The 18269-nt window shown below is 41.4% G+C and overlaps 2 protein-coding genes across 4 annotated transcripts in view; one reads left to right on the top strand and one right to left on the bottom strand.

The window, feature by feature from the left end:
- Positions 1–585: 585 nt before the first annotated feature.
- On the top strand, positions 586–1693 carry c15h3orf80 (chromosome 15 C3orf80 homolog). The gene has a single exon (XM_085380679.1). The coding sequence runs from the start codon at positions 879–881 to the stop codon at positions 1524–1526; it is 648 nt and encodes a 215-aa protein (XP_085236805.1). The 5' UTR covers positions 586–878; the 3' UTR covers positions 1527–1693.
- A 3173-nt stretch (positions 1694–4866) lies between these two features.
- Positions 4867–18269, bottom strand: part of ift80 (intraflagellar transport 80 homolog (Chlamydomonas)) — a 56199-nt gene continuing 42796 nt past the window's right edge. The window contains exons 10-16 of one of the 3 annotated variants that reach the window (XM_085380921.1): positions 12366–12501; positions 12077–12224; positions 10271–10442; positions 7954–8043; positions 7616–7788; positions 7265–7388; positions 4867–5481 (exon numbers count right to left, since the gene is read on the bottom strand). In XM_085380921.1, coding sequence (XP_085237047.1) covers positions 5371–5481; positions 7265–7388; positions 7616–7788; positions 7954–8043; positions 10271–10442; positions 12077–12224; positions 12366–12501 — 954 coding nt within the window. In that variant the 3' untranslated portion in view covers positions 4867–5370. The remainder of the gene's footprint in view (positions 5482–7264; positions 7389–7615; positions 7789–7953; positions 8044–10270; positions 10443–12076; positions 12225–12365; positions 12502–18269) is intronic. The other 2 variants (XM_085380920.1, XM_085380919.1) reach the window with 2 other exon arrangements.

Genomic DNA, 18269 nt, shown 5'->3' with positions numbered 1-18269 from the left:
ATTAATTTATACTAGCCTAAAGAGTTCAGAAACATATGATGATCTTGGGACAATATGGGAAACATTAGCTCCACCTTAACCAAAGCCAACACTGATATCCTACTCATCCACAAATACTTCATAGTATCTTCTATCATTCATATTACTGTTAAGTGAATTTGTACATAATCTGCACTATCCTACATTTCCAATGCAGGATGTTTACTTGCAGTTAATTAATTCTGTATTGCAGTATTGCTGCTGTTCCTTGGCTTAAGGACCTCTGCTCTCAATCTATCACTATAGAACAAAGACTTGTTTAAATTTTACAAGGTACTAAGGCACAATATCTTCACTCCTTCCTCTTGTCACCCCTCCTCCTACATCTACAGCATTCTTTATTGGATCTTTAAAGTATAAATCATGATGCTCTGCAGCAAACATTGCACGTAGTGATCAGAGAGGGGGGCTGCTGATGTCTGAAAACTGGTGAGATTGCATGTGTCTTTGTGCAGGAGACTTCAGGTTAAGGCAGAATATGTAACCAGGAGCACAGGCTGGCTATCTGCGGGTTTCACTGGTGTAAGGACATGCTAGGACCCAATAAAGATATCTTCACCTAATAATGATGTAAGATTATTCATGAATCTCATCCCTGCTGCCTTCAGACACTGAGGTGGCTCCACTCCGATCGCTCATACTAAAGCAGACAGGTCGTCCTCAGCAGGGGGAGGGGGGGCACCTGCTGTCCCGCTCCTCGCTGCAGAAGCTGTGACAGCACATATTTCGCGAACAGCTGGAAGGAAAGGCAGTCCTGCAACACCTGAGCGGGCTTAACGATACGACGTCGTGCGTACTGGAGACGCGCCGATAGCTGCTCCATCCTGGGGGATCCCGAAATGATGCCCCGTGTGCCGGGCGGCGGCCGGACAGCATACACTGGCACATTTCTGTCGGCATGCCTGATCTCTGCATGTCAAGCCGCCCAGAGCTGTGGGGAGGTCCAGTGCGGCGTCAACCAGCACTGCTGTCCGCCCACCGTCACAGGGAACACCAGTGCCAGCTCGAAGGTGAGCTGCTGCCAGCTCTCCATCCACGCATTTTTCGACAACGTCGGCTGGTTCACGCGGAAGCTGTCCGGCATCCTGATCCTGTTGCTGCTCTTTGCCATGGGCTACTTCATCCAGCGGATCATCTGCCCTCGGCCCCGGCGGCACCCGCACCACGACCGCGGCGAGGAGCCGTCCCTCTTTCACGGACACACATCAGCGTCCCAGGATTCCCTGCTGGAGCGGTACCCCGAATACAACCTCGGGGGCTTTGCCTCTCCAAACCTGCCGGCCTATGACGAAGTTAAGTATTTGCCCACCTATGAGGAAAGCATGCAAGACATGCACAGAGACCGGTCCGGTGAGAACTTGTTGTCCGAAAACGAGAGTGGCGGCCAGGGCAGAGGGAGAGCAACAGGACCGAGATCCGGAGACCAGAGGCTGGCTGCCCTGGAGGTCTCAGGACCTCAGAGCCCAAGGACATCCAACTCTGTTTGACGGAGACTGGGCAAGACTACAGAAACATTGTTATTCTTATTTTAATATAGTCAGGGTAAAAAAAATCTTGCAGAGATACAACGAACAAGTGCAATTATACTCCTGAATGTAAAGAATAAAAGAGAAGGCTGAGAAAAATGCAGGACTACGTGTTTTCTGAGATAACAGGAACCTGCTTTCCTTTTGTATGCAAATGACCGCTTGGGTTATGAAAAGCAGATTATAAAGTAAGCGGAGGAGGCTGAAATTGAGGCGCTTTGTGTTGGGAATAGCTAAATTGGCTCCAGTACAATCGCATTAAGCTTTTTTCAAACTTCAGCACCTCAATTTAACGGCAGCATGAAACAGATTTCCTGTCAAACTGAGGTCCTCTCTTAGTGCTTAATATACTGCCGAACCTGAAAAATTCTCATACTATTTTGTAGAGCCTTTTCTTTATTAAATTTGCATCCAAAAAAAGAAAATAGTTTTTTCAGTCCCCTTAGACATGGACTGAAAGAGAGAAAGGATTAGGGAAATATCTGTTTCTTTCTGAGACACTTTTTTTAAAACCAGCCAGCCCTGGAGTCTAGCTTATCAGCATGAAGGCAGCAATCTACCCCCACATACACACTTCACTGGGAGCTGATAGATGAGCATTATATAAATGACCTGCTCAATGCTTGACATCTCTCCTGTGAGTGAAGCCTTACTGCCCCAGGTCCCAGCTTATGAACTCAAGAAGAAGAAAAATATGAATGAGATTACAGCTTCCAGACTGATAAGAGCTAAAGTTGCACTTTTATGAAGGCATGTCAGAGAAGATAGCTGCTGTCCCAAGGAGCAAAACAGAAAAATACTAGCTCACACGCGGCATTGAAGAAAATGTTCTTTCTTTGTTAAAGCAGAAGGATTTGAAGATGCCAGATGAGAATACATTCAAGTCTGCTTTTGCAGATGCTAACTGTCCTAAAGAAACAAGAAGTTACACTTTAGCTCATCTGAAAACTAAGAAGATTTTGAGAAAACATGCTTTCTGTGAATTAATGCCATAATACTGAAAAGGCAATTTTGTTCATTTAGTATTTCTTTACCTTGTGATTGACTGGGTGTCTGGTAAATAGTCACACTCTCCATATCGTATTGTCTTATCTTTAGGGCCAGGCCAAAAATTCTAATGAGAATCTGCATTACTGCTGGATGTAAGCCAGCCAAACGTCTTTTGTTGTACGAACAGTATTGGATCATTTCAAATTCACAATAATGGAAGGTTCTGAAAGATCTGCATTTTTTTACATATGAACTGAAAGAAAAAACACTTTTCAATTTATTTGCCCGTCAACTTCAAGATGGACGAATGTTTTCAGTTTGTTGTGCAGAAATGAAAAGGAGGTGTTTGCATATAAACAGTGCACCAAATTAAATCCCATTAAAGATACAAGAGCAGGTGTAAAGCAGATAATAACCATCAGCTTATCAAATCAACTAAACTGATTTATCCCAGAAGCTCCAAAGTGCTCATCTTTCATCATTCCGAACAATGCAGAACCGTATCTGTAAAGCTAGCCTTTACAATTAGAGACCCTGAGTTGATCCCAACTCTAAAAGTCTGAGTGTGATTGTGGTGGCTTTTGTAAACCAATATCGCCTGACCATAATGGCAGAGCCAGTAGTGATCACTGATGGCTTTCTTTTCCTGAGGGACATTTGTGGGCGGCTGGAGTTTGGACTTAAAAGCATTAAATCCAGACTAAAACAACCACTGATGGGTAGATGAGGTAAAGGATCTGAGACCCTGAGCGGCATGAGGCCATGTTTGAGGGCTAATGAACCCATGAGAAGTGTGATTGTTGCGTTTCATTTTCTCCTTCCTAGTCAGTGTAGTTCACTATATACTGACTTCCATTTGTAAACATCAACAGTAAAGCTGTATGTCTTCTCTCAGGGGAGAGGATAGTTATATACGCTCATGGGAGATGCAAATCTATAAAAACACAGGGATAAATACAGTATTGGTACACTCAGTGGGTTTTGAATCAGAGCCCATAATTCAGTTATCGTATAGCTCTCTGGTATAAAGAACAGACAAACTTCAAAATGTCAAATCAATGAGCATTATCCTTCTCTATCCTCCTCATAAATTCTGCATTACATCCGGGAAGTGTATTTTTGGGAGAGCTTGGCTATCAATTTAATATATGAGAACCAGCCAGTCTTTGAATATAGATATACACTTCTATGGTTTAATAAAAGAAGAGCATCTGTTTGGCACTGTGTGCTGTGTAGCTTCAAAAATATGAAATATTTACACTGGCCATTTCATTGTAAGATATTTGCCACTGGGACTCAAAACTATAGAAAGTCTAATCTAAATGTGACTTTTATATTCTTAACATTAAGATATGGCTGAAGGTAGAGGCGTGGAATTGAGTGAATCAGGTATATCACGCAATGCATGGTTTAAGAGAAAGCATGAACTGATTTCACATGTTGCTGTTTATTGTGTGTGGCCACTCCCAGTAATGGATGTGAAACGTGGTCATCCAGTTCCACCATTTAGCTGTTTTCTCACATCTATATGGTTTGAGGTGAAGGAGTTGTTTGGATAAAGCGTGCTTGACGCCAAGCACATGATGCTCACTTGCTTTGTGTTAAATTACAGGAAAATCGTCACTACTCTTGTATTATGTGGAATTTGAACACGGAAGATGTTCAGTGAACCCAACTAGCTTTAACCTCAATGACTAATTAATGATTTATTTTGTCTGCTCTTAAAAATACATTAGTTCAGATAGATAGTTGGTGGAAAGACAGAAATAAAAAAAGGCTTTTAGAAGTGAAGTGACCAAAACTACAGGAAAACTGCTAAGAAAAAAAAATAAGCAGCAAGAGATACCCAACCCAAGAGAGAGATTTTCCTACTGTTTTCTGTGATGTGTGTCTGTTGCCACTCACTGTTTCATCTTGTTCACTTTCTACCATATCCATCTGCATCTTCATGACATAGTATAGGAGTCCTTTCTGAAGAGCCCTGAGAAAGATGTTCATCCTCCTGGACCACTAGTGGAGATGAATAGGCTATTACCCTCTGCTGATGTAGTGGCCCTCTGCCAACCAGGGGGTGGAGCTCCGTGGCAAGCGGTCTGTTTCACACCTCAGCAGCGGAGGAAATACAAGAACAATTTAAAAAGAGAAGCCCTGCATTATTTTAAGACTGTGAAAACACGCATGCACACAGAAATACCTTCAGGGTGCATGTGCAAAGCTTAAAATAAATCTCAGACCTCAAAGACAGTCCCTGATCCTTGTATAAAACCAGTAAAGTGTCACGACACAAAGGGGAAAACAAAGAAACAGGACATTTTGGATCAATACATACAGTATGGTTCACATGCTTTATTAATGGACATTCTCGCATTTCCACAAGGCAACACTATAAATGTGTAAACTATAAAAATATATTTTAATGTAAAAAAACAAACTGAAACATGACAAAAATAACACTTATACAAATTTACAGATGAACGCGTATACCTATTTAACTGTTAATGAAAACAGATTAACTTTAAACTTGATTCACTCAAAATCAGTCACTACAACAGGAAGGCCACAGGTCTGTTGGTCAGAAATACAGACAGCCTTAAAAAACTGTTATCAGCCACCCACAGTAACAGTAACATAAGCGATTTTGTTTAAAGCTTTATATGTAACTTGACAAGACTATGTGTGTAGTGTAAGTCAGGCATCACAGACATCACAAAATCTCAAAATTGTTCAGTTTTGGTTTTTACATGAAGGTAATCGTACTTGCTGTACTTATTGTGGACATGACCCTCTTAAAAAACATAAAAAACATTTTTAAAAATCAACGGCGTGAGGCCACGCTGCTCCTCACAGAGGTGTTAGCAGCTCGCTCTCTCTCTTTAGACAACTCCATCTCTATCTTTGCTTGGATTTTTTCCCAGTCCACTTCAACCTGGAAGACACAGTAAGATGAGATGAAATGAGAAAGTAAGAAACACTATTTTAACTGATAAACAGTTCCGGGAAGCATTTGGTAATGGGAGTTATCCCCCATTAAAAGAGAAGGAAAACAAGTTATAGTAAGCGTCTTAAAACACTGGCTTTCAAATGTTAGCCTCGGATACGCTAAGAAAGACGCTGCTAGATCGTCTGTAAATCCCTCCAAACTGTAAGGCTGGCTGAGCTCGGGTAGTAGAAAGCAACTTGTAATGCATTAGAGTAGGTTCTTTCTGTTTAAGAGTAATTAGTGTAAGTACTGCAAACACTTTTAAAATTAGAAATGTTTACTGAACAATTTACAGGAGTTGGGAAGGTCGTGTAGGATGATAATGGTGCTTTTTAACCTCCAGTGGTGATCACATGGGTTGAAGTCACATGCACACATTTTTCCTTGCAGTCTGGCTGAAATCCTACCTACTGCTGAGTTTTTCGGGGTCAGCTGTTTACATGGGATATGATTTAGTACGGTCTGGTTATTGTATGCGCCAACACTATAAACTGGAAGAGTTTTAGATGTGTAAAAAAAAACCAAAACAACTCTCTTATCTCTTTGGCACATGTTTGATCATCCTATTAAAGATGGATATTTACCATCTGTACAGTCCAGTAGTTTCCATTATTGTGTCGCTCTCAATTTTTTAAGAGTTGGATTAAAAACAAACTGTCCACAGAAGATCAGTTCATCTTGGAAGCTAGCATTTTTGGGAAGAGTAGACACTGTTGGGTCCATAATTTCTTGGAAAAGGACACTATTTTTATAGTTTTGCCTCACTATACTACCACAGTGGATTTTAAATAAAACTATATGTAATTGAAGTTCAGACTTTCAGCTTTAATTCAAGGGGTTAACAAATAAGTTTGGTGTTAACAGTTTATTCATCAGTTTATTATAAATTACAGCCATTTTTACAGATGGTCCCCATTTTTTAGAGGCTCAAAATTAACTGATCAGACTAACATGATTTTACATATTATGTTATTTTAAGCATTTTTAATACTTGCATGAAGAGTCTTGAGAGAGGGACTGCACTTTGATTCAGCTTCAGATGTTATGCCTGCCTCATTTGTAATGAAATATCAGGGAAACAGGCCTCGTCTAACTGCTCGTCTGTCTAAATTAACACTGAGCCTCTGACAATGGGGCCAAACTCCACTGTGGTTGTGAACAGAGGCAAAACAAAAACTGTACATATATATACCTAAACATTTTTGGCATGACGGCAAGTGTAGAAAGAACAAAGTCAAACGGTAATCAGAATGGATTTTTCTTTCCTTTAACCAGTTTACAAGAAGGTTTTAACCATCTCAACCATCTTTTAAAACCAACAGAGTCTCTGTGATTCTTTTTGTTATATGGAACTTTTTTTATTGTATTTGTACTTTGAGACTATAATTATAATATTAGGCATTGTTGCAGTGATAAGCACTCCAGTAACACTACTGCAAGCAATATTTGGGATTAAATAGGTCAGGTGCAGCTAGAGATTTGCCTCCTTTTGCAGTTTAATGCTGTAGGCTTTTCTGATTGGATGGTAAACAGAAATGCTAAGGTAACATAGTTTTTCCCTAAACCAACTTTTTTTAAGGCCACTTAGAGTGTATTAGCAGAGCAAACAAAGTTGATAACCCATGGGAAATAATTAGAAATAGACACCATCCACAGCTAAAAATGTTTCCAGTGTGTTGCTGACCAAGTCAGTTTATACAGTGCAGCAAGACAGGCCACCATAACGTACCCCTTCAGAGTACTGCAGGAATCTCTTATTGGTCTCCTTCCTGCCAAATTTCTGTAGGAACTTCTCCCTATAGGCCAGCACAGTGTCCACATGGGTCTTGTGTTTAACTGCCAGCTCCAATGCCCTGGACACAAGATGACATGATGCAGACAGACATGCATCCTCTGTGAACAAATATGCTTCACCTTAACTCTTTAAAACCTAAGTTTAGACTACCTCCATAAAACAAAATCCTTACACAGCCAAAAATACAAAAAATACATACATGAATAAAAATCTCCCAAAACTGCTTATACTGTCTCTTTACTAGCTGTACATTTCCAACATGAACACATATATACAGAATTATACCTTTCCCAGTTATAAAGGTCAATGTTGACTTGTATGGCCTGGTAGATGAGACCAGCTTGTAAGAAAGCAGCCTCAGCTTCCTGGACCTGACCACTGAACAGCAGCATGTGGGCCAACGATGACTCCTTAGATGGCTGCTCCCTTAGAAAGTTGATGTATTGAACTCTAGGTAACTGAAAGAGGTGAAGCAGCAGATATGCAAAGAGAGAAGCTAGAAATACAGTATCTCTTTTCACTGACAGATTCACTGAAGTTTCACTGAATTTTCTTTTTTATGGTTTTCTGGTGGTTTACAACACTTGTGTTTAGCTGAACTAGCCAATAAGCAGTGCTCTTACCTCTCCAATGGCAGCATAAGCCATCTCTGCAGTAGTCAGCTCTCTGTTTGCCATTGCCATGCCAGCGAGACATGCCCACAAAGATTGGTCCTAGGGATAAAGGGAACAACAGCAGAGAGCATCTTTTAATGAAACCATTTTTTTTCTTTAATTAATATCGACCTATGGCATAAAAAAGGCACCTAACTCAAGGGAGGAAACGGTGTGGTGTTTACACCCTTTGCTATCAGCAGCCTGTAATAATAACACATAATTTGTTCCGTTTTCTGTTGCTGAATCTATGAAAAATGCCAAAGATAACACAATTTGGCAAACATAAAATAGTATAATTGCACCACCAAAGTGAATCCCAAAGAGCTATTAGCCAAAAACTTGGCATCTCTGCAGAGTGTGCTTTAGAAAAAAAAAGGAAACTGGACAAGTGGAGGACAAAATAACTTGCAGGCCTAAAAAAACCCATCTACAGCAGATGAGCAACATCTGAAAATATCTGAAAGAGTCTGGAAAGCTTATTGGCAGCAGCTTAATTATTCATCATAACAATGCCAATGCAATAAAAACACACTGGGATAGAAAAACACAGATGAAACACTATCAGTCATGGATTGGTCTCTTTAAAGCCAGACATCAACATTACTGAAGCAGCGTGGGATCATCTAGATAGACGATAAAATAAAAGGCAGCCAACAGCCAAAGAAGAGCTTTGAATGTCCTTCAAGAAGCCTGAAGAACTATTCCTGAAGACTAGACAAGAAAGTTTGACCAAGAGTGTCAAAGAATAAAGTGGTCATACCACATACTGACTTTTAAGCTGGTTAGAATTGCAAAAACTCCCTTTAATCCTGCATTTTCATGCACCTTTGCACATGTTTCAATGAATCACTGCACTGCATTTCCAATTTTCCCAACAAAATATAAAGAAGTGGTGGTGGTGGTGGGGGGGGACTTTTGCCTAGTACTGTATGTTGTAAATCTCATCTTGGTGGACATAAACCAAGTAACAGCTGAGCTGTTACTTACTTAGTTTTAGAAACCAATTGCTATGGAGAGATGAAGTAAAAATTCAGTCCTTTGGCCACATTCACAAATGACATATTTAGCAAAAAAGCACTTAATGAAAAGAGGATGTATCAGTGGGCATAAGGATAGAGTACGACTATATCTTCAATGCATTCTGGTACACTTTACTCATACTTTAACCAAGTCTTTAAACATGCATGACACACACAAAAACAGGAGGTATTTGCAGTACAAAACAACTATAAATGTAAACAAATGTGTCGCCACTTTATTTCCTGCAGCTGGATTAATTAAAATTTGACCACAAATGGGCCAGCAGTTGAGCAAACTGAACTCCAGAGTCACCACTCTGTAATCTCCTGCGTTTTTCAGTATCCATCACTAAGAAAAACAGCTCCAATTAGAAACCACTCCTGCAAACAACAAATATCATCGGCAGGACTTGCCAGAGATCGTAAACATGACAACACAACTTCACGTGAAACAATTTCACGTGAAATAAACCTTTTTTTGCCTACTTAATTGTTAGGTTATAAACTTTAGTCACTGTATGTTAGGTCTGTGCTTCTTGCCTTAATTTATAACATGTTTCTGTTGACTCCTGTCAGGTGAGCACTTATTGACAACAACTGTGGTTCTGGGAAAAGCCACCAAACGCTTACCAGAAGCCGAGAGGATGGGGTCAAGGAAAAAGCTCTTAAAACTGGTGCCTCTCTCCATCCCTTTTGTTCCAACCACCCTTTGCTACTTGTTGTCCGTTTCTCCAAGCTTGTGGTTATTGCATCATTGCCTAAGCAAAGACACAGTCTCACACTGTGCTCAGTGTGTGTGAGTAATATGTTTGGAAAATCCACACATGCATGCAGCAGAGTGTGTATTTATGAGTGAGGTCTGGGGGGTTAATCTGGTAAATGGAGTCACCAGGCTAATTGAAGCTAATTAAAGCCTGCTGGTCAGGTCCCATAAACCTGTCTACTACTTTCTGGTTCAGACATATTATCCATGCATACACGTGACATACGCCATGGGAAGCTGAACTGTACCAGAGCCCCAAGACTGGAGGATATTTAACACTACCACAAAACTGCTAACATAAATACAACGTGAAAGAAATGTAGTAATCAATGCGAAAGCTTAATGCTCACTATGGCTTTGCTTGTACAGCTAATGCAAGGACATACACAGTTCTACAAACACTGAGACCAATTGTACAATGATGTCACATCACTTACATTAAGCACATATAGAAATCACTGACACAAGTAGAAAAGAGTAAAAGACATTTCCAGTATCTTACTTTTGCATAGCAGCAGAGGCGCAGTGCATCCTCCCAGCGCGCAGAGATGCTGTATTCATGCAGGAGGGCAGGAAAGGGTAGTACACTGCTGTACACCAATGAACCATCTCCTTGGCGTAATGTCACTTTGGTGCCAATGTAGTTTAGAACTTGGGGTGCACGTCTGAATTCACTTTGCAAAGACACACACAGTTTGTTACAGTAAATACTGCATTGACAGAGGGCAGAGGGAAAAAATGAGTTTGTTATGCATAAATAACATATAAATGATTCCTGACGCTGCTTCGACAGACTCATTAATAGTGCAGATTTTACCAGTTTCCTCTACAAGCACGGCATATGTAAACCTGATAAAATGGCCCAACAGCCATGGTACCACTGTAACCTGTACTGTTCTTAGGGCGTCCTGCTTCCTGTAGAACACCATCATTGGTCATTTTTTTAGATACACCTTGCTAGTGCTGGGTTAGGTCCCATTTTGCTTTCAGATCTGCTTAATTCTTCATGGCACAGATTCAAAGGTGCTGGAAACATTCTTCTGAGATTTTGGTACATGTTGACATGATAGTATCTGACACATCTCAGTAGCTTTTAAAATACTCAGCCTGCCTGGCACCAGCAACCATGCCACATTCAGAGTCACTTAAACCACTTTTCTCCCCATTCTCAATGCTAAGCTTGAACTTCAGCTGGTCACCTTGACCATGTCTAAATATGTAAATGCACTGGGTTGCTGCCACGTGACTGGCCAATTTGACATTCGTGTTAATCAGCAGTTGAACAGGTATATCTAATAAAGTGGCTGGTGTATATCCAACAAACCTAAAGAGAAACTTTCAGAAATTTGCAGTTTCTGATGATTTATTAGCTTTTGCCACTTAGACTTTGGTGTTCCTCAAATTTCTGCCTGCTTGAGCACTAAACAGCAATAATAAAACCAGTGAGTGAGTCCAAAATGTGCACAAAAAGTTTACAACCAAGTGTTCAGATTAGTGTAGCAGACACAAGTATAGTTTACAATTGCCTGTACTGACAGTGCAGGCACTCTGCCTTCAATGCTGGATAACGCTGAGGAGTTCTGGCCAGAAAGCTTTGCACAGTCTGATAGATGTTGGCCATATGCATTTTGCTTTGGAGAATGAGTTAAAAGGTACAGAAAAGCTGCCTCCATTTCTGCTCTTAGTTCATATTTGACATCTTTTCCAGAAACCTCTCAGATGAAAATGCAAGGGCACTGAGAGGTTCTCTTATATACTTCTATCTACTCTGGCCAACTTTAAACTTGAATATAACCTTTTGCTGCTTTTGTAATAGGAACTTACTCGCCATTCTGGTGAATGGTATCAGCTGTTACATGCTAAAGTCACCAATTAATTCTCATCCCCATTTCTTGTACTGCATAATACCTCTCTGTCAGAACCTCTAGAATCTCCCCACGTAAGGTGGTTTTTAGAGTTGGTGCTTTGACGCACCAGACATGGTTAAATTGGCAACTGAGTATTAACAGGATCATTTTACAGAAGTGTCAAGTCCTCATAAGGAGGTTGGAGGATTGGTGGTGTGACATCTATTAGAATTAACAGCCAGGAGATGCTGGTTCACATCCTACTGGAACCTTAATTTTGTTTTCCTTTTACATCCACTTGCATCTACCTGTAACAACAATAACCTTTCTTTTTGAAAAACAACTCATTGGCCTATGACCAATCACTCTCACTAATGCATTACCCAGTGTGTCAAAGCATAGACACTAATTGTTTATTAATTAGTCACACCAGGGGCTTTGCGAAAGCCCAGGGAAATTACCTGCCATCTTTTATGCACAGTGTCTTCGGTAATAATTCCTTGTCAGTGAAGACAACACTTGGGTAGTACCACACTGTCAGCTGGTTGTCTTGGATTCCACACAGGATGTTAGCAGCATCATTCCAGGCCATACTATGAACCATGCTACCTAAAAGATAGAAGATGCATGCAGCTATTACAGTAATCTAACCTTAGTTGCACGCACACACACACACACACACGCACACACACACACAAAACAAAGAAAGTCATCACCGATCTTGTTAAGTGCATTCCCTCCATGTCTCACCAATTTTGCAGATTTTGGGTTCTCGTCCAAGATGACGCACGGTGGTCAAATAAAGGTCACGGTTCTTGTCTATCAGGGCAATTTTCCTGTCAGTAGATGGGCCACACTGATCCAAAGCTATCTCCAACACCTCCTGCTACATGGAAATGCACACACACATACACACAAACAAGTAAATAGGTAAGTGGGAATAGGAAAGGACAAAAGATCAGGAAAAGAAAGGAAGAGGGAGAGGCAGTTTATACCGTGACCCAACAGTCTTTCTGCCAAATGTGTGTGCTTGTAGAGTGAGGGAGAGAGAGAGAGAGTCTGTGTGTGTGTGTGTGTGTGTGTGTGTGTGTGTGTGTGTGTGTGTGTGTGTGTGTGTGAGTGTGTGAGAGAGAGAGAGAGAGAGAGAGAGTGAGTGAGAGAACCTGTGTCTGTGTGTGTTTCTGGCCAGAATTAGCTGGCTTTGGTCCAGTATCTTGGAGCTGCATCGTGCTGGCAGACAAAGCCATGCTGACAAACAGTGACTACTGCTACTTCTACTTCTTTTCCCTCTTTTCTAATTCTTTTCTTCTTTTCTCTCTCTCTCACTCTCACTTTGATTCCAAACCCCATCTTCTATTTTTTTTCTTTTGTCTTTATTGTCTCTAATCTTTTGGGATTTTCTATATTTTCTAAATCAGACTGTCCAAAACTAAAATTTCAACAAACTGTGTGTATGTATAGATGGAAATTAGCAATTAGAATCATCACTGAATTTCACTAAAGCTTGAAGGTTGCAAGAAAAAAGTCAACCTCCTCAGCAGGTGATCCTAAGGTTGCGGAAAATGCGGAAAAATGCTTTTAACACAGCCCCATTTCAACAATTACAGCAATGGAAAAAAAAATGCCAGGACAAAGATTTACAGTCAGCAGTTTCAAACTTTTTTTCTTTTCCTTTTGGTCAATGACTTTCACAGGGTCAGGGTGTATGTGTAATGTAACCTGTTATTCCACAAAATAATCTATCAAACTACACTGTAAAATGCTATTTAGCAAGACCCGTTAGCACACCTCTACTCATGGAAAACAATAGCATTCAAAGTTCTAGATAAAGTGATCACTGCAGCATTTATATTAAAATTAATTTGGCCTAATCACAGTAATCACTAGCTGAGGTAAGTCTGCAAATTCTCCCTGCTGATGAGCTATAGATCGTAACTTTTGATGAGGAAGCTAAAAGAGGCTGCTATCCTGGCTAAAAACCATATAATGGTACAAATACAGTTGTGGTCAGAAGTTTCCATACACTCATCCTGGACACAAACGTCCGAGTAGTTTTGATCTTATGATTTCTTTGAAATGTTCTTTTTCCAGAGCAGAATGATTAAACAGCATGCATCTTTAATGGCTTTAAAACACTAGAATTGGGTGAACAAGTCTGAATTTATTTTGGATTTTCTCTAATCCACACAGGACAAAAAACATGCATACAGGCTCAAATACATAGATCCAGTGGGGCAAAAAAGTATTTAGTCAGCCACCAATTTTGCAAGTTCTCCCACTTAAAAAGTTGAGAGAGGCCTGTAATTTTTATCATATCATCCTCTATTGTGTTGTATATTTCATTGTTTTTCTTTACACTACCTGTTTTGACCTGTCTCCCTGATGTGATGTTTGTGTATTGTATGTATGGTCGGGAGAGGTCCAATTTTGCTGCAGGCAACTGCAAGTGACAAATAAAGGCTTCACCATCATCATCATCATCATAGGTATACCTCAACTGTGAGAGACAAAATGAAGAGGGAAAAAATTTCAGAAAATCACATTGTGTGATTTTTAAAGAATTTCTTTGCAAATCAGACAATGTGATTTTCTGGATTTTCTTTCCTCATTTTGTTTCTCACAGTTGAGGTATACCTATGATGAAAATTACAGGCCTCTCTCATCTTTTTAAGTGGGAGAACTTGCACAATTGATGGCTGACTAAATACTTTTTTGCGCCACTGTGTAGCCCCAGTAATGTTAAATGTCCGTTAACTAGTTACACCTTCATCAGATATTGTTGGTAGCCATTAACAAGCTTCTAACAACTGGTCAGATTCCCGGGTGTTCCATCAGTATAAAGTTCATGGTAGGCTTGAATCTGGGTTGTTTCTGAACATCCCAACTAATTTCCTCTCATCTGAGGGTGACGCTTGTGGTCTTCTACCAGACCTCGTTAAAGACGTGAGACATCAGAATAACTTGTGAGTAAGTACAACTATTTGTAATAATGACATTGGAATCTGCAGTTGTTTAGAAATGGCTACAAAGAATCTTCCCAAATTGTGTAAATCTGCAATTATCCTTCTTAGACCTTCATTGAATTCCTTGGACCTTCCAATTCTTTTGAGTATTGGTCAGTCCAATGAATGCTGTCAAACAAATTATTTTAATGCTGACAAAGAGAAACTACCAGACATAATAGGCCTCGATAGATAGATCAAGTTAAAATACATTGTAGAACTTTTCACAGCACTTAATAAACAATTTAAGTGAGTGTATGTATACATTTGAGCCTCTATGTATACTTGACCATGTGTATTAGAGAAAATCCTAAATAATGTCAATAAAGTTGTATGCTTTACAATCATCGCATTCTGGAAAAAGAACACTTCAAAGAAATCATTAAAAGCCCCGAATTACCATGACTTTTATGCCCATGATGAGTGTATGGAAACTTCCAACCACAACTGTTTGTCACCAAGGTCGCAGCAGCACTGACAAGGACACATAAATTTCACTATATCCCTTTTTGATCAGATCATGCACTAAATTCTGCCCCTTTAACATGATAAGGCCATGTTTTAAAAAAAAGGTATTTATTGTTACTAAGTGTGACGGCCAGTGGGCTGGCCTTGTGTTTTGCTTTTTCTTTTACCTGTTTCTTGCAGGTAGGTGGAGCTGACCCAATTATTGATGCAGCACACCTGAGAGGCCAGTCCCAGTGTATATAAAGACACCTTGACTGAACCAGTGGTGGCTGGCTTTGACGCTCTCTCTGGCACTTGTCATGTTCATTAGGAAGTTTCAGTTATGGCTGTTATGTCCTTTAAATTGTGTTTAAGTTGCTTTACCTTATTTTCATTAAATATGTCTTACAGTCTTTAAAAACCTGTGTGTGGTCTCCCATTTGTTTGTCACTTCCTATGAGCCGGGTTGTGACAAATGGCGGCTCGCCCGGGATCGTCTGTGCAATTATCCTGGTTTGGTAAGCTTTCTAACATTTGATTGAGAGCTGGTCTGTTTGCAGCTGCTTGTCTAGTTGTGTCTTGGCTAGGACTTGCCTTGTAGGCAATTATTGAGTTGATTGCTGATCAGTTTGGTTATTTGTGGTGCTTTGATATTCTGGGTCTGCTGTGTATTGTTTGGGAGGCCATTTGGTTAGGCAGATTGAGTGGAGGCAGTCATGTTAATACTGTTGTTTGCTGTAGACTTAAGTTTACTGGAGTTAGTGTTGATGTGCTGTCTTGTGTCAACTTTGGAGCGTATGAGCTGTGTTGATTATTGAATCATTAAAATCAGTGCTTTCCCTGTTAGGTTGAAGGAGTGTTTCTCTCGAGAATCATTCACTGAAATTTCTGTTGCGGTGAACACGGTTAGAGCAGTTGTCTCGGGAGCACGTCCCCAGGATTGAGGGGGTCGCTGTTTGTGCAGTTGCCTTTCTCTTTCTGGCGGTTTTTAGTGCATAAGTACCCACCGTAAGTAACTGCATGAAGACTAGGCTTTAGTTAAGTAGATTTTGGTTAGGCAGTTAGTGGGAAAGTGCTGTTTTCAATTGCATGTCGAGAATCAATACTTTGCTGTTATGGCTACTGTTGATGCTTTTGTTCAGTCTCCATCGGAGGAACTCTTGAATAGTTGTACTAAAGAACAACTCTTGAAACTTGCTGAACATTATGATGTCGACGTTGGAGATAAACGGTTGAAAGATGAGATTAAAGGAGTGTTGAAGGCTGTATTAGTAAAGAAAGGCGTGTTGCCAGGTAAAATGAAAACCTTAGCGGCTGAGGTTGATCAGTCTGTGGTCTCAACTGCCGTTGCTTTGTCTTTTGAGCAGCAAAAGGAGTTGTTACTCTTACAAATGGAAAGAGACAAGCTGAGCATTGAGAAAGACTGTGTAAGGCATTCTTTAGAAAAGGAAAAGTTTAAAGCCCTCCTGGGTTTTAATTGCACCTTAGAACACATATGCATCAACACTACAATGAGCGGGTGGAGGGAGGTTTGGAGTCTTCTCCCACCCCCATTCTCTGCGGCCTGCTGGAGCGGGAGGGCTAGTAGGAGGAGTTGGCCGTCCGACTGCGGTCTGGGGTGTGGGGCCTCCCTGCTGCTGCGGAGTCGGGGTGGTCTGCCTCTCCCCACCGCAGGGAAAAGGGTAACACCACCTGGGTCTGGGTGCAATTCCCCCCTCCAGGGGCAAGGGTACCTAGACCCGGTTTGTAGAGTACGCTTGGGGAGTGTGATTGTGTGTACAGCGTCTCTTTATGTCTGTCTCCACGTTGGTTGAGTGTGGAGTGAGTGCATATGAGAGCATGAGGGTGGGAATGGATGTTTGTGTCTGTGTGTGCCTGTATGTCTGTGTCTATATGTCAGGTTGGGTATCAGACGCCACCTCTCTGGGGACACCTCAGGCCCTCCAAGGTTTGGAGGCCTATCTCCACCCACCACCACTTCCCCTGCCGGTGGCGGACTCCCTCAGGTGTCGGTGCGTTGGTGGTTCTTTGTGTCTGGGGGTGGGCGTCCGGGTACACACCGGCTCACTCCTTGGCGGCCGCTTGTCGGGGCCTGGGGCCTGGGGCTCGCTCGGGCCCCTTTGGAGGTGGGGTGCCCCCGGCCTCTCGGCCTGGGGCTCGGTCACTCAGGCACAGCTGGGGGCCGGCGGAGCTCACGGGCGCGTCACTGCAACTCCCCCTGACTTCTGCTCCGCGGCTGCTGGGCGAGCCCTCATCTGGGACTCTCCTCAGCTCTTACTGGAACAGTGGCGCGGCTGCCCCTCTGTTGGTCTTCCATGGTCTCTTGTGTTCTGGGGGCCTCTGGATGTCTGGAGTTTTGATCTCCTCCATACCCGCTTCACACCCTGGAGGACAGGGCTGTGGCCCCCCCACACTCCCTAGCAGATCATTACATGGAGAAACCTTTGGAATGCAAGCATGCTGATCCACACAGGTATGCACACATGGGTATTCACAGACGCGGACTAAAGCTTTCTTGGCTGCTGCCTCAAAGCACACTGTGCGCTGTCTATCTTGCGTGCTGCACAATATCGTTTATTATTTAGTAAATATTGATATCTATGACTAGCTAGTTTATTGTGATGGTGCTTTGTTTTCTCTATTATTATGTTGCTCTTTGTTGTTTGCTGTCTCCTCTGTTTGTTTTTTTTGTTTGTTTTTTGTTTTTTGTTTTTCCTCCATACAGGTGACCCAGGAGTTCTTTTTTTTTTTCTCTCTCTCTTCCCCCCCCTTCTCACAGTCTCTTCTCCCCTTTGGTTTTCTTTCTTTCTCTCCCCCTCTTTCTCTCATTCATTCCCCCTGTCCTATTTATTAAAAAAAAAAAAAAAAAAAATGACAAAGGATGAACTGAAGCTCTGCCATCACGTAATGTCGCATACTGCTGTTTCTGATGTCATTTAGAAAAAAAAAAAAGAAAAAAAAAAAAGAAAAGGAAAAGTTGGAGCTAGAGCAGTATCAGCTAGACCTAATCAGGGCGGGCAAGTTATCAGGTGGTGTTGAGGCTAAAGAGTCTTCTCCACAAGGAGTTGAAACTTTTGATGTCGTGCATAATTTGCGCTTGGTGCCGAAATTTGATGAAAGAGAGCCAGATGCCTTTTTCTCCCTTTTTGAACGCATTGCCGAATTGAGAGGATGGCCAGAAGCTGACTGTGTGATTATGTTACAG

Source organism: Rhamphochromis longiceps, linkage group LG14 (genome assembly GCF_057381845.1).
Source record: "Rhamphochromis longiceps isolate RC_006_pf linkage group LG14, R_longiceps_female_GT1.1, whole genome shotgun sequence".
Lineage (NCBI taxonomy): Eukaryota > Metazoa > Chordata > Actinopteri > Cichliformes > Cichlidae > Rhamphochromis > Rhamphochromis longiceps.
The sequence above is the reverse complement of the archived record's forward strand: the minus strand, read 5'-3'. Positions and strand labels throughout refer to the sequence as shown.

Coding starts and splice junctions, on each gene's coding strand:
- c15h3orf80 (XM_085380679.1), top strand. CDS start 879: ATGATGCCCCGTGTGCCGGGCGGCGGCCGGACAGCATACACTGGCACA.